At 37.6% G+C, this 16,902-nt stretch overlaps 1 protein-coding gene across 11 annotated transcripts in view; it reads right to left on the bottom strand.

Annotated features, from left to right (window-relative positions):
- Positions 1–16,902, bottom strand: part of CTNND2 (catenin delta 2) — a 638,012-nt gene that overhangs the window by 57,192 nt on the left and 563,918 nt on the right. For all 11 annotated transcript variants that reach the window (XM_077182185.1, XM_077182224.1, XM_077182172.1 and 8 more), the window contains one exon: positions 13,437–13,587. In XM_077182185.1, coding sequence (XP_077038300.1) covers positions 13,437–13,587 — 151 coding nt within the window. The remainder of the gene's footprint in view (positions 1–13,436; positions 13,588–16,902) is intronic.

The following is a 16,902-nucleotide window of genomic DNA, read 5'->3' as shown; positions in this document are numbered from 1 at the left end:
ATTTATTTCTATTAAATATACTTAATGGTGAAGTACAGTATTTTCAAAGGATCAAAGTGAATTAACCTGCTTCCAACTCTGATTTTCATAATAAACTGTTACTTCCTTAAAACAGTCCATTTAATGCCTATGTTATGACTGAAAACAGAAATTCAGTTCTTATTTTACCATCAAGCACCTAAGAATTCTACCCAGATGTTATTAACATGGTAAGAATCACTTGCACTTTCCCTTTACTCTCCTATTTAATTAATTGATTTAAAGTAGACTTGAACATTGTTTGGCATTGTATGGTGATTAGTACCTAGGCAGCCTACTCACTCTATCTTAATAATGCTGCTTTGTTACTCTGAGTTGAATCCTGCTTCTCAGGAACTTGATGGAAAAATTCCTTCTAGCTCCCATGAGATGATTAAGCTGACAGCAACAAGATTTTCTTCTAGCTGTTGCAATTGTATGCCATAATACAATATGTGTTTTACATGAAGGGAGTAATTTTCTACGTGCACGTGTACTCCTTAGCACAGCTTCTCTTCCTCTTTGGTGCAGCTTAAAGGCTGGAAGAGAACCTACCTAAATATATATGAACACACACTACCACATACATATATAGCGCTGCAGTGTGTATATATTAATATAAATAAAGATTAGGTTAAAGGAACTCTACATCAATTTAATATGCGGATACTTTTGCAGATGATATTAAGAGGTGAATTTGAATAAAGTTATCTTAAATGACAGAATAAAAATGCTTTTGTACATAAGAGTGTTCTGATTACATTTCTTACAACCATTTTTTTCCATGAGTTTGAAATAATTTAAAATTCATGTTATTGCTGCACAATGGAATTATGTATCACATCAGAATCTATTAGTCTACATGTGGTTAGTTTAATAATAGGCGTCACTGTTGAAGACTAGAGAAATTACATTTAGTTGCACTGATTTGAAAGTAAACAATTCCAAAGACAAATGTTAGGAAAAGGTTTTTCACCTAGAGGGTGGTTGGGCACTGGAATAAGCTCCCCAGGGAAGTGGTCACAGCACCAAGCCTGACAGAATTCAAGAAGGGTTTGGACAATGCTCTCAGGCACATTGTGTCTCATGGGGATCATCCTCTTCAGGGCCAAGAGTTGGATTTGATGATCCTTGCAGGTCTCTTCTAACTTAGGGCATTCTATGACATTCCACAGTATTTCCTTTTTAAAATCTGCAAGTACGGTGCCTTACTAAAAATGCAACAAATGGAGCTACTACTACAATTCCCTCTGGTAAATAAAGCAAACTTCTGTGTTTGAGTGAATTTAGTTAAAATTATCCTATTATGGCCCTGATTCCACAATAAGATGGTTATTTCCTGAAGCTTATACACTGTCACACTGAATCTGTGGTTTAAAATTCGGTGAACCTTGTCCTGAAGTAACTTAAGTATCTGCAATGATGTCACTGAGGTTAAAGACACTTAAATTGCATTTATCCACTTCTAATTTAGGAATTAGAGACTTTACACTGCTTGAAGTAACAAATGTGGCAGTTTACCCTTTCTCCATATAGTGTCCTTACTGAGATTTTGACCAGATAAGTAGATGATATGGTGGGCAGAAAACTGGTTGGACAAAGGGCTTCATTGCCAGTATGAAACCCAGCGGGTTTCTTAGATGGTTACTTAGAGGTGCCCCGTAGGTGGTGGTACTGGGGGCAAGACTGTTTCACATCTTCATTAACAGCCTGAAGGACTGGACAGAAAGAAAGACTGTGGACCATGTGATGCTGGGAGAACTAGTCAATACACTGAAGGGCAGGACTGCTATTCAGATGGACAGCTGAACAGCAAACTCAAAGTTCAACAAAGGCAAATGCACTCAAGATTAAACAAGCCCCTGTACCAGCACACAGATGGGTGCCAACTGGTTAGAAAGCAATTTTTAAAGAAAAAAAAAACCTGAAACCTAGAAGTGCTGGTAGACAAGTTGAGCATGAATCCAGAATGTGCCCTTGCAGTGCAGAAGGCCAATGACATCCTGGTTATTACATGGAGTCTAGCCAACCCAACAAAAATATGATTCTTCCTCTCACTCAAAAAGTCTGCACTACACCTAGAGTGTCACATGCAGTTTTTTTCTGCCCAGTACAAAAAGGCATTGCAAAATACTGGAACAAGTTCAGTGGAGCACCACAAAGACAGCTGGGGACTGGAACACATGGCAGACAATAATTGCATCATCTGGGCCTTAAAGGAAGGTTATGGAGAGATCTTGCTATTGTTTACTTCTACCTAATGGAATGGTGTGGAGAAGATGGGGTCAGGATCATCTTAACGAGTTCCACAGTCTAAGAAAAAGAAGCAAAAGACATGCTGGAATACAGGAAATTCCATCTGATAAAGGAAGACTAATTTTGCTATGGTGGTGGTCAAACAACAGAAGAGGTTGCCCAGGAAGATTGAGGAATCTCCATCTCATCTGCTGAATAAAGTTTGAAGCAACTTTCTGTTACTGAACCAGCTTGATTTCTGGAGGCCCCTTCCAAGCCAAACAGATGCAGTAATACCAAATTTTGTCTTTATTGCACTTGCAGACTGAAGCCTTCCCTACAACCTGAAAAAGTTACTTTATTTTTAGGTGTATTTTCCAAAGTTACCCAGTTAACCTAATTTTTTAGGCTTATATGGACTAAAGGAAATAAACTGGCACAATATCCTCTAGTGACCAAAGGAATTTCATAGTATTTGTATCCCAGACTGTTAGCAATTACTTAGCAACTGAGACCATAAAGACAAGCAATTTTGAAATTCATTGTTGTTTCCTTCCCTGCACATTTATCAAGGTTTATAAACCATCAGCAAGGTAGGTTTAATTTCTATTTATTTTTGTAAGGTAGGGCTTGTCAATCTACTGACAATTCTCAAAACTATCTCTCTAAAGGTGTCTCTCTGATTACATTTACTTAAAATCTTCATTCTGGAATATTGGAGCAATTGTATCAATTATTTAGTTCATTTTTTCAAACAATAAAGGCCTTCAATTTTAAGTGCTAACAACGTGCTGTTTTCTTTTGTCTTAACCTGGTCTTTCAAACTGCACTACTCATATTACACATCAACACAAAAAGCATGGATTTAAGCACTAATGCATTTAATACTTTCTTAGGTCAATTCCCGAAGTCCAATCTATCATTATAAAATATCTTACATTATACATATATAAAATTGCTAACTCTAGGGGGTAGTCATTGAATTTTTTTCACATTCACACAACCTCTTGCATAACACAGCCCCAAGAGGAAGCAAAAGGAAAATGGAAAACATAGTAACATAGAAGATTGTATCAGTAATACCAGATTTCAAGTAATTTTATAGAGATGCCATGGAGAGATCAATGGGGCTTTGAAGCTGATTCTGAAGGTTCTCTAGGCTTTCCTTGGGAGCAAAACTACATTTCTTTACTTTTGTTTAATTGAGCCCATCGAGATATTAAGTAGAAGAATCACAGTCTTACCTTATGGAATTATGATAATAAGGCCCCTCAGCAAATTGATTATTCCTTCACTTATCTCAGATGATGAGAATTTGTTACCCTTTTAATATTTTGTAACTGTGTATTACAAAACTGCTGCTGTTCAATTCCACCAGTTACAGGCATGAAACAGAGGATTTTGATTTTGTAAAATACTGCTTGTTAAATAGGGGTGGAAGTGGATTTTTCCAAGACTTATTTAACCAATATAAAAAAAAAAAGAGCCCATAAATGACCAGAAACCTAAGATATAGTGACAGTGCTACCAGCCTGTCCCAGACAGTGCCTTCTGAGAGGCTACATGTGCATAAAGGTAAAATATTAATAGGAAACACAAGCATTCATTTGCAAAGGCTGCAGCAAAAGACCATTATTCTGCTTTCTGTAATTAGGAGTATATTTGAAGTTTTACTAGTATTACCTGAAACAAGGGCCTTTAACACTGAAACTCATAATAAATGATGGAAACAACCAGGGTATGACTTGGCTCTTACAAGCGAAAACATCCTACATCGAAGTACTTAATGAAGACAAATTAAACTGTCAGGAAACAGAAGCCTCTGAAGATGGCATACAGAAGCCAACAAGTGTTGTGACTGACTGCCTTTTTTATATCCATCAAAGACTTAACCAACACCTGTTCACAGGTATTTTGGCACAGAGTGCATATAACCCACCAAAGCTACCATCACCTTCTGCCCATACTGGGCAAGTGCTACGAACCAGAATATTGTGCAAGCACCTAATGGTCAGGAATAGAAAGAATAACTAAATTCAAATTAACTGCACTGAGATTTAGTTAAAATGCCAGTTGTAAGAATCCAGACATTCACAATCTTTCCAATCCTGCATTCTTTGAACACTATCTCTCTGGTATCTTCTACCTTTGCTATTGTCTGAGTTTCAGTCAAGGACAAAGTTAATTTTCTGAGTAGCTGTGATGGGGCAGAGCCTGGAGCTGTGTAGGTGTGGCCAAGATATGGTGTTATTAAACACTATCACTGTCTCAGGCTTGAGGGAAAAAGAAAACATGGATGTGGACAGTCTGTCCACTGTTTTGTTCACTGTCCTGGTTGGAGACCAATTTTTGCCTGTAGAACAGCCTCTTTTTGTATCAATTCTGTATCTTTTTGTTATCAACTTTGTTGCTGTTCCTGTTACTGTCTGTCTTCTTATCTCATTGTAGTTCCCAGTCAATTGTTCTTATCTCAGCTTGGTATGTCTGCCATTTGTCTCTCACTGGAGGGGATGGGGACAGGGAAGGAGCTTGTGGTTTTTCACTTTAGTGGGAGCACTAAATTAAGGAATACCATTTCTAAACCCTGACAGTAACATTTTTATCCAGTGAAAATGAGACTTTCTATGGTGCATTTTTAAATCTAATAGATGATGACAAAAACAGGGGTTGCATATTTGCAGGTATTTTATTTCTGTGTCAGCCTACAATTAGTCCTCCTGTGCAGGGACATAGCTTAGGTCCCTGCAATCAGAATTTTCTACCAGTATTACCTTTGTGAATGCTGTTCAGGTTTTGTCCTTAACATTTTTCCTTTTCAAACACTCTAAAACATGAAGAAAACAACTTTGGGGACGCTAAAATAGAAGTGGAAGTATCTCTCAAAAGCCACAGAGGTGAGAGGGACATTGTGTGCTGCCCACTTCACCTGTCACCATCTAACCTGGGAACTAGGATTGAATGAGATTTTGCAGGAACAACTGCACTAATTTAGAGAGTGCATGGATGTAGATTCACAGAGAAAATTACTGTTAATATGATTGAAAGCCATCTATAGGTAGTTTAAATTTAATCAATACACATTCATCCTTCCTTTTCTTACTGGTTTAAATTTTTTCCATTTCTCAGATCCACCTTCAACATCTTGTGAAACTACAGTGGCCCAGACCCATTCTCAGGGTCTTCACACGTGAGAAGAAAACTACATTCCTTTATCAAATGCTAATTCACCTGTCATGTTCTACTGTCTTGCACTGACATTTCATGAATGGGAATTTGAGTTTCTTCAAAGAAAAGTGCTTTTAGTAAAAAAATGCCATATATGTCACTTCTATAATTTAAAAGTCATTTAAGGTGATATGTATTTCAGGGGAAAACACTATTTTGTATCTTACAGAGAATAAAACTAGCTCGCTGTTTCATTAATTGAAGTTCATACAGAAAAGGCTGGAAACATGTTTTGATACACTTATCTGTTACTGTAAGGCTGTCACAAAACCTGGATTTTCAAAGCTGTTTTTCCATTCTCATGGATTTAAAAGTGCTTTTAAAATTACTTTGGCAGTTTCAGAAATTTGCATTTCTACCTTTGTATATTTCATGTGACTAAATTATACGCACTTTTTAGATCAGAACTCCAAAAGGTAAGTGGCACTTCTCAGCACGAACATACTGAGAAGCAGAGATGAAAATTAATATTAAATTGTTTGAAATGTCAATCTTCTGAGTGAGAAAAGCAGATGCAGTTACAGTTTAATTGCTTGCTACCTCATGCAGGAGAACAGAAATGAACAGAAATTGTTTATCTCAAACAAAATGTAAGGTGCAGGTCAGGGCACTTTCTTATGGGTGAAATGCACATCAGTGAAGTGAAAAGGCACATCCCTCAGCTGTTCTTGGAGGTGGTGGTGTTTTTGGCAGTCACAATTAATCTAGGCTTTCTTGGGCCACCTCTACCAGATTTTGCAACTTTTATGACTTGCATTCAGAATTCAATCTTAAGTAATACTGAATGTGAATACAAAATGATAAAACCTATAATAAAGACTTCAAGGTTTATAAACCTTAAAGCTCTATATGGCATCATTTAACATTACCATCATCATCCAGAGAAGCTGTCATGGTGCAATACTGAAGATGATTCTCTTGATTACAGCACTTAAAATAGAAATACAGGCGTTTTTCAGGCATTTTCCCACAGTTTATTCCACTAGAAGGAACAGCTGACCTATGGCTGGGTTGTGGTTACAATTTGTGGAGCATCTTGACCTTACTATGACAGAGATGAAATGATTCTCTAACTTGACATTACAATTAAAAACAGATCTGTGGAAGCAGTATTCCCCATTACCCTAGATTTGAATCTGCATGCAGTTATTTCTGCTGTTTTGGGTGACAATGAAAAATTGTAGAGCTTTTTCACTAATTGCCCTTGCCAAGTCTATTGACCTAATTAAAGGGGAGCAGGACAGTGCTTAGTCTGTATTACGAGAACAACTTCTGATGGGATTCAGTGACACAAAAGTTGGCCACTCAGTCTCTGGCCACTTCTCTAGGTTCTCACACGGGACCCATTAGACTGTAAGATCAAACATTTTATGTGATAGAGATAAGTGGGATGAACACCTAGTGGTGCCATTTTTTTCTGCTGTTCAGAAGCCCAGCTGACTACTTGAAACACCATTTTTTTCAGATATTTCAAGGAAGAGAAAAATCCCTCCAAATCCAGACAGGTGTACTTAGGGAATAGGAAAGTTCAGATGTAGGAGAGTTGATTGAATTCTGAAAGCGTTTGATCTTGAATTTGATACTAAAAAAAAGAATTCAGTTTTACCAGTGTTAGTTTTCCTCCTAAATCTTCATGTGAGAGTGTTACTTAATAAGAAATCATTGAGATTGAAAACCTTTTCTAACCTCTGTAATTAGTAGGTCTGCTTGTCACAAATATATTTGAGGAAACATAGAGCAAAAAGCAACATGCAAGTGGCTAAGGCACATGAAAAGTCAGCATCTCCTTGACACAAGGCTTTTACACCACAAGGGAAAAAGTACTTAACATTTAAACATTTATCAGGTTAAATTCTCAGCTAACTTATTTATACAACACCAAAAACCAGGGAGTTCAGATGTTGCTATACAGGTGCTATAAAACATCATAGTTTAATTACTCCTTTACTAACTTAAATAGCATCTTTCTCTTCACTGATGAAGAGTAAGGAGCACCAGTTATTAATGCATGACAATATGTTTAATTTTGTAAATCAACTTCTTCACCTTCTTGATGACAGCCTGTTCTCATTCAGATATCTGTTTATTGTTTTGCCCAGCTCAACTATCAAACACAAAAATGAAGTGCAATAAAAACGGACATAAATTTAAAAATTGCAGGATATATTATGTTGTCACCTTCTTCTGAACGCATGCCTGATTAGTGCTTTCTGGAATCTTCTGCATTGCAAATTTATGTCAATTTAGCATTCCAGTGACTAAGATACTTTATACATCAATTAAAAATGCAATAAGAAAATTCACTCTCTCTCACTGTCAGCAGATGCATGTGTGAGAAATTCGGAAATGCTCACATCCAAAAATAAGAGAAAGCTGCATGTAGGCACTATTAAGGGGGATGAAAGCTGCATATGTGATTTAATCATCTCCCAACACAACCTCACATTCCCTATCAATGTACATTACTAGGACTCAGCTGCTGTTCTTGTAACTACAAAACTGGAAACACTTTTCTCTTGGAATTATTACTAATTCTAAACCAAAATGCAACCATGCTCTAAGATAGGAGGATTCCATGTAGCTGTTAATACACCAGAAGAGCCATGTTCTGCTCTGAGAATGAAAATACTTCATTCTGATCCATTTTCAGCCTCACAGCTAAAAACCAGTCTTTCCAAATGTTGATATCACACTTTGAAATAACATATCTGAACTTTCTTTGAGTGCAAAGCTAGGCAAGGTGACCCTGCGAGGTTCCTTCCAACATGAATTATTCTGCAAATCTAACAATTCATTAGAATTGTGAACTCCTGATACATCATTCAGTCAAACTTTCTCAAGTTTAGCAATAAAACTTTGAAACAAACACCAGGCACCCAAACAGACTCACACTGCTATGAGATCAAAAGACATACACTGACAATTTACACACTTCTTAGTTGGTTTTCATCACTAAACAACAGTGATACAGTAATATAGGGTAACTTCCATCTTCTCACAATAAGTAGTATCTTATTTTTAGACAAAATAAATCACTTCCTATGAGTCTCTTAGTCACCTATAAGGGCATCCAATACAGGCATCTTATCTTAGACAATGAACTTCTAGACACCTAGCAAAAGTAAGCAGTTTCCAGCACCCATTAGGTAATAATTTAATTGATGTGCTACTATTGAATTTTGCATGTATAACTGCATTACTGACAGACAAACAGTGAAAAGAGGATAATAATTCAGTACAGACACACAGTCCCCAACTCAGGAACCATTATTTAAAAATGAGCCCTGCTACAGGCCCTGTTTTGAAACCTAATTCAAAACTCTGTGAAGGCAGAAGAAATTGTACCACTAACTTTACTTATCTGAATCAAGCTTTTACAACAACAGTAGTAACAAGAAAGATTTAAATATTATAACACTTCAACTTATCCCATTAAACTCCATAGAATCTAGAGCCCTGAACAGACACCTGGATTCTCTAAACATTTTAAGAGCATAGATATGCAAGGACTTCTTTTCTACACAATACAAGAAGTCAACAAAAACTTTTAAGTGGAACTGTCCTCCTTTTTCCCAAGGGATTAAAATAATACCAGTCTCTAAAAAAGGAAAAAAAATCTTTTATTTTACTGCAAAAGTGCAGACCAAGAGGCCAAGAGAAAGAATGGTTCTTTTCAATTACTAGTACAATATTCCTCTTAATCAGAATTCTGACCCAGAACAGCATTAGAAACCATTGTCAGGATAAAATGAAAGTGACAGAACGACTTAAAGCACAAAACTGTGCATTGAAATTTTATACATTTTACCTCCAGCTCTGCTTTCTCTCCAAAGCCCATACTCTGTGGACTTACCACTGAACTGTACTAATACAAATTCCAAATTTTCCTTCAAGAGGAAAAATCCTATATCCTACATATTTTGCAGTACATGAATAGTGACAAATTTCTCATCTGGGGCAGCTAGAAAAATCAGCCTAACTTGTTTGAAAGACCACCTACTGCACTTTAAAATACCACAGTAATTGCCATTTAAAATAAAAGGTAACTGCCGTGCAAACAGAAGAACAAGGAAAACGCAAATTTTGGGGATAGTCATCCTTCAAAAATTTCACACAGGAATAGTCTGTACCTGCTTGTTTAGGTAGAATAACAAGTCACATTATTTTTCAATTAACTGTACAATGCATAATCTCCTTTGTTAAAGAGGTCATGGATAGCAGCGGAGAGGAAAATGCTGTCTGTCTTTCAGATAAAGGAAACATGAAGCTGGCTTCTTTCCCAGGACTGAATGGGGAATCCTGATTTGGAAACCTTCTCACATGCAGAGTGGGTAGAGAAGGGAGGCTGCTGCACCACTGCTGGCTGGGAGAATCCCAAGGACACAAGTGTACAGTGCAGGCTCAGGTAACCAGAGGAGGACTTTTGAACCAGAAAGGTGTGGAGGGCGTTTGAACCAGAAAGCCACTGAAGGTTGCTGGGGCAGACTGCAAGGAAACAATTCATGCAAAGATGCTGTTTACAGGAGATGGGTTTATTTTTTACTTTTCTGCCCCATCCAGCTCATCCAAGTTATTTGTAATTAAAGAAAAGAAACTATATTGTATTAGCAATATTATTGTATTGTATTGTATTGTATTAGGTTTTCTGATACCATGGCAACAAAATGTGGCTTTAGAAAATGGAGTTTGTAGGTGCACTCCTGTAGGGAAGACAGTGGCACAGCTTTGGTGTGAGGTGCTGGCCTGACCAGCACTGCCAGAAGCAAGAGGTCTGCAGAAAATCCTCAATTTAAAAACTGCATTCCCAGCAGAAAGAGAATAATATCATATCCTCAAACTAAGGTGCCAGTATAGCTCTGAGGAACACAGAATGGTGGGTTTGTTATTCTACTTTCCCTTACTCACCTTTTTTTTTTGAGAGGAAGGGACAGATGAAGAAGAGGGAAAGAACATGGGAATGACATAACTGCACAAAGGTCATCAACATAGCTTTTAGAGGACCTGTGGAACAAAAGTGATTTTCTTCTGCCTAAGTGAACAGTTGAAAACAAATAAAAGTTATTTTTGTCAATTCAGTGACATTTACAGGGGCTGGGTGGGAGAAGCTAATGGACCCATGGAGAAGTTTAGCAGAGACAGAACCTGCTTCAAGGAAGGAAAAGAAGCCTTCCAAAATGCTGAGCACATGAATAGAAGTGGAAAAATGTGATACCAGAGGGACACAGGGATGCTGTGCAGCCTAGATCACTGAAACCAAGGAAGAACAAAACAGGCAAGATCAGTAGTGGATCTTTTCCTCAGCTGTGGGAGAAAAGGCTGAGAAACCTTTCCCTTGGGTGCTCTCTTGGGAACAACAAAGACTGTGTACTATTTTATGCAAACAAGGATCCTGGAAGTCAAGTGAAAATGAATGTGGTCTAACCCGTGACCAGGAATCCACCTGGGCAGTGTGTTCAAGAAGAGAAAACTGGGTGTTGCATTATCTATTCCAGGCCAGATTTACCATGTTTTTGAGTGCAATTGAATTTTGGGAAGGAGAAGGATGAATATGTCTGCTGTCTCAGCCAAGGGACACACGGCACAATGCAAAAGCAACGAAGAAGGAGAAAAGAGCAGGTCCTCTTAAAGACATGGAGCATGCCTGAAATGAAACCCAGGAAGAAGACCTCAATATAAATAAAGAAAATGTTGCTATGGGGATGGCTCAGATAAATTTTAAGAGAAGCCTCTCACCAGCCTTTAGCAATATAGCATCATAGTTGATAGATCTGTGTGAAAAACAAAACAGATTGGTCAATTCAATGAAGTCTAGTACAAAACTTCTGGCCATCGAGAAAAGGGTCTTTGTGTTTGTTTTGTAGTGCAGTACAGGTGAGCCTGGATTTTGGCAAGGTTTCTAATATATTTTCCAGGTTCCTCAATACTGATTTATGGCCTGCTTGGCAGCAGCAGAATTAAATATATCATTCTCTGGCACATTTCTGTAAAAAAATGTCAGTTGGGAATGGAACAACAGCACCACTGAAAAGAAAGCTTTATAAAGGCACTAAAAACCCCCTAACCAACTCAATTCTAGCTATGTAACTTTACTATATATACAGTTGGAAAATTCTCCTTTAGGAAAGATAACCTTTAGGAAAGGTTGTTTTATGGGGAAAATTCCAGCTTGTGAGGCAGAATGTGTCAGCACAAGAACCTGATGCACTAACAACAATCAGATAAAAAATTTATCAGAAAAGATAAAGAGCATGTTGATTTTGCCTAGGCAGAAGGATGCTTGAGGAACTACCCTGATAAAGCACAAGCTCCTTTTGAGGCTTCTTTTGCATAGCAACAGATAAGGCACCCTCCAATACATATACAATACACAGAAGTGCAATATCACAAAAATGGATGGACTACAACATGAGTTGAAATCCTTGACTACTGCTGATGTTTAGCATTTCTGAAAATCAGCTGCATGATAGGCCCTATTTGCTAAGAAATACTAGAGAACAAGAGCAGTAATGACCGCTATTACTGTTTCTTTGAAGTTCAATGATGAAAGCCAAAGAAATGAACATACAAAGATCACAGCTGAAATGGTCCAAGAATTATAATCATAACTCCCCTGTCATATTGGCATGTTTGGACTGTTTTTAAGCTGCAGCGAATTACTATTGCAATTATGAAGTACAATTTCTCAGAATAACCCTACAAATAACATAAAGCAGAGCAGCCCTCTACAGCTATTATCAGCTGGCTACATAAATAAATATATTAGGTTATTATATTCACCAGACTCTTCCCACATTTTTTAAATTTATCTTTGCTTTTATGATGTGTTATTTAAGAATTTCATAAAATACTAAAATGTTGAGGTTGTGCCAATTAACTACCCATAATTTAACCAGTATTTTGAATGGCACACCAGAGTGAAACAGCTCAATTTTAAATGTATAGTGTTACATTCCTAAATGAAATTTGTAGATCTGGGAACATTAGTACAATAAGACACCCCTCCCAATATGAGAGGAGTGATTGCCTTGTTTTAACAACTTGCAGAGCACTGCTGTAAAGAAGCATTAACCCTAAGACAGCACTGGATGCAAGTAATAAACATTATGATCATAGTATCTATTTATATTATTCTGTGATTAAAAGCAGAGAAGAAATATGCTGTTATGATAACAAATCAACAAGTCAGGAAAAATTAACAGAAAATATGCTCTTAATGTACGGAAGTAGAAATAATCTGGTTATGATTGTTGAAATAGTTAAAAATCAGGGAAGTGATTATTTTTCAAAGACAGAACATGAAAATAAAAGCTCAATGACCCACAGTGTTTGGATGAATTTCAGCTAAAAAAACCCACTAAAAACCTGAACAAAATAAAAACCCCATATGTGTGCTTCCTGTACTATCAGAATTCGGGGCAATAACGATTTACATAAATTATTGTCCTATTCCTTAAGACCATATTTTCCTTTAGACCATATTTGTTTGTGAAGCAAGAGTCTTCCAGTTCTCTTTCTGGAGCTACTAATCTGCCCGGTAAATTCCTGTAACCTTCTTAAAATTTTTATGACTTGTTATTTCATGACTCCAAAGTTACGTGCAATAGGTAATCTGAGGATCAGGAGGGGGTGCCCTGCTTAGATCCTTGATCTGGAAGATGCAAGTGCCAGCCTAAGAATGAAATGCTAAAGCAGAACAAAGCCATAGCTTTTCTTACAGAGATTACAGCCTGAAAGATCAAGAAACATTGCATGATGTTTAATTAATTTAACAATTCCTTGATATATACTAGCAAGCTGTCACATAAAATCTGAGCATGACACACTAGAGAAAGAATTAAAGAAATTGTTCTAGAAATGTGAGAATAATTTTCATTGTGCTCATTCTGCTGTGAACTGGAAACAAAAAAACCACCACCCCCAAGCCCACAGTAGATATAGATTGTTTGGAAAGAACATACCTATTAACTCTTTATTTCTGACATCTAAGGCCATGTTTCGTAAAGCTGTAGCAACTGCACATACCACCCGGTCATTGTCTATCCGGAGCAGCTCCACCAGGATGGGCAATCCTTTCTCCTTGCGGACGGCAGCGCGGATGTACACTGACCACTGCGAACACACGGGACAGAGAGAGGGGGACAAAGTGAACAATCCACCACAGGCAGTGAGGCACCCGAACTCACAACAGAGCAAGGGCTAACAGAAGCACCTGGATGCAAAATTCAAAGGAGTGGAAATAATTGCATTGATGATGCCAGGAAGCCACTTGATTTGGCAATCAGCACTCTTTTTCTTTTTATGGTGACAGAGAAATTAAATGATGAATTGACTTCTTTCCCAGCACACCTGGTTACATTTTCACGGCCCAACTCTGCAGACAACTTACTTTTCACCAGCGTTTTGTATGCAACATCTAATGATGCTTGTTTACTGCTAAACTAACAATATTTATTTTATGAAATATGTTTGCATTATAAAGCAAGTTCAAGAGGTCTGAGTATTCTTTGTTGTTACCCTAAGAATTATTCAGTCTATAAACATGAAAACACTATTATAATTTCTCTTGTGATTGTTAACTTGTTCAGAAAGAAAACTGAGGATAATTTCATGCCTGGTTTTGGCAGCTATAGTGATCCTAACTAGAATACTTTTGTACATTGAAAGGCTAGCCATTCCCTCAAGAGCTGACCTGAGGGCAGTGTGTGCCTATGCTGTGCCTGGCTGCAGGTATCACGTGGCTGCAGCATAAACCCAGTGGCTGATTCTATCAGAGAAGCCTGCAGGCATCTCCCACTTGACAGCTGGTCATGACACCACTGGCACGGCCTTGTCTTTGTATCAAAGCAAGCAGTATGTTCTCATGTAAACATCCTTTTCATTTGACAGCAGAAATGATGAATGGAATTGTTTACTTCTAAAAAACTCTTCAGGAGCTCTAAAGATTATCATGTCAGTGAACAAGGGATCTATGCAGTGCGCTGTGATTGATTAGGAAATCCATCCAGAGCTGTACAACTTGGGGTTCCCAGCACATAAAGGGCTGAAAGGTCAGCTATACTACCCTGTTTTCCATTCTGCTGCTATCTCCAGCTGTTGTAAAACATATAAGCAGCTGTGACCTTGTGGGTTTTAAGTATATGGGTACTGCCAAAGTTAAGTTGTTTGGACACCTGTGGATGCACAGGTCTCCTCAGCACAGCCCACTTCAAAACAAGCCATCCACAGGCACACATTCCTTTCACTTCATGTTCTCTTCTCTGCAATTTCCATAAAGTTCACATTCATGTTTCTTGTACTGACAGTTGAAAGGAAATTATTGAAGCACAATGTCTCCTTCCTTTCAGTGCCATGGCATGGATGCTTATCTTGCCATTGTACCTGGAAGGTGAAGACAAGTTCTGGAAGGTCTTTGCTTTTGAAATATTTCAATTATTTCAGAAACTAGGATGCTAAGTCTTAGGATTTTCTGATCTAGATGGCTCTTGTCTTTTGACAAAGACATCCCATTGTAAAGAATAATTACATTGCAAAAGCATTACTCCATAGCCAGGCAGAGTTAAAAAAAAAAAGCACATTCACTGTAAGCAGACCATGCTTAACCCCTGCATACAGCCTCTACTTACCACAGCTGAAGAGCTCACTTTAAAAGCATCTGTTTATATCAGATATATGCCCTGAATAGCAAAAACCAGAATATATATTTATGATAAAAACAGTAGATGTGGAGATAGACAAGAACTCCGGTGCTGCAATGTCTGTAGTACAAGTTCGTTCCAGGTGATAGGATTCAGGGGAAATTGGGAAAAAAGGAACACAAACCAGAATTCCAGAATTTAAAGAGTATTTTTTTATTAATTCTCCTCTGTAGTAACTATGCATAACAAAAGCCAGTTGGCTGGACTTTGTTGAAGATGAAAGTGATAATAGTTGTGATAAGCTATCTTGTCAGTTACATTGGACAAGGGGTTCTCAGCATCCCTGAGCATAATAATGTGTCTAAAACATAAATGTGCTGACATTTTGTGCTACAAAGCAAACAGCTTATGGGAGATAAGTGAAAGCAGGACTCTTTGTTGATCTTTTTCTATGCTCTCTCCTCCAGTCTCTTCTCTAGAACCAGTGTGTAGGATGATCATCAGATAAAAAACTAAAACAGATCTTAAGGATCAAAGAGTCTAACAGGAAGTATTTTGTGAAAAAGTTTCTTCCCTATACATTAATTTTAATGGGATATTAAATATAAAGGATGCTATGGAAACAACAAATGGATATTTCTAACCTTCCTGGCTTAATAAATATGTATTTACCTGCCAGTTAGATTTATTCTCACCTGCAGCTGGGAAATGAGCAATACCTCCTTGCACTTAAAAAACACTGTATTTTGTACATCACTCCCAGGGGAAGCATCTGTTGTGTCTGCTGTGATTACAAGGTGACTGCCAGCGTGAGAGTTCAAGATAACAGTGAGAATATTTTGAGAAAGAAGTGAGCCTGTCTGGTTGAGGTGAGAGTTCAGGCTGGCTGAGAGTATTCTGAAAGATGCTGCTGTTCATTGCAGAAGTAAATCACAGATGTAGCATCTCCAGAACGGACTACATGTGGAACTAGTGGGGGTGTTTGTTTTGAGAGAAAAAAAGCCTTATCTATGTCTATTCAATACCAAGGAGAATCAAAAAAAATCCCTTAGATTATTCACTATATTTTAAAAACCTCCATTCTAAAACCTCAGTAAACAGTTTTTCTTTGATTTTTTTAGCCACCTACCAAGAGAAAACATAAGCACTTGTTCAGACAGACTTCTTAGGAAGTAGCACTTTCATCATCCATTCCAACCCAAAAGTTTAAGAGGAACAAATTAGGAAATGTTTTACTTTTAAGCCTAGAGAGAGAGAGTAGGAGACACTGGAGGAGAAACACTGAAATAACTCAGTATGAAAAAAAAAAGAGAAAATATAAACCTCCTTACTAAATAAACAACATGCAAGCCTTCAGGATCTGTAATGAACCAATCAATTTGATTACAAATAAAGTAAAAAAGAGAGCTCCAAAGCTTTCACAGGGGAAAGATCCAGATAAAATTTTTTACAGATGCACATATGCACACATATGCACACATATAAAACAATGGGTGGAGTACTACAGAAAAGTTAAGTACAAAACCTCTCCTCTCTCCTGAGTACTCCTCTCCTTCCCAAGCTGTCTTTTTCCAGAGGATGTCATCCACTTTGGGAAAAGTTCACAGACTCCTCAATGTGTGATTTGCTATCATTTAATCTGCTGCTTCAAGTCATGAACCTTAGGCAGAAAGAGAGAAACGCTTTTAATTGTTTCAAGGGTCTCTGGAGAACTTTCCATGTGGAAAGTGGTATGAACTGTGTGGTCCTCTTTCCTTAAGCTGCCAATTAGGACAAGTCTCTGCAAGCA

Source organism: Agelaius phoeniceus, chromosome 1 (assembly GCF_051311805.1).
Source record: "Agelaius phoeniceus isolate bAgePho1 chromosome 1, bAgePho1.hap1, whole genome shotgun sequence".
NCBI lineage: Eukaryota > Metazoa > Chordata > Aves > Passeriformes > Icteridae > Agelaius > Agelaius phoeniceus.
This window is presented reverse-complemented; position numbering and strand designations above follow the sequence as displayed.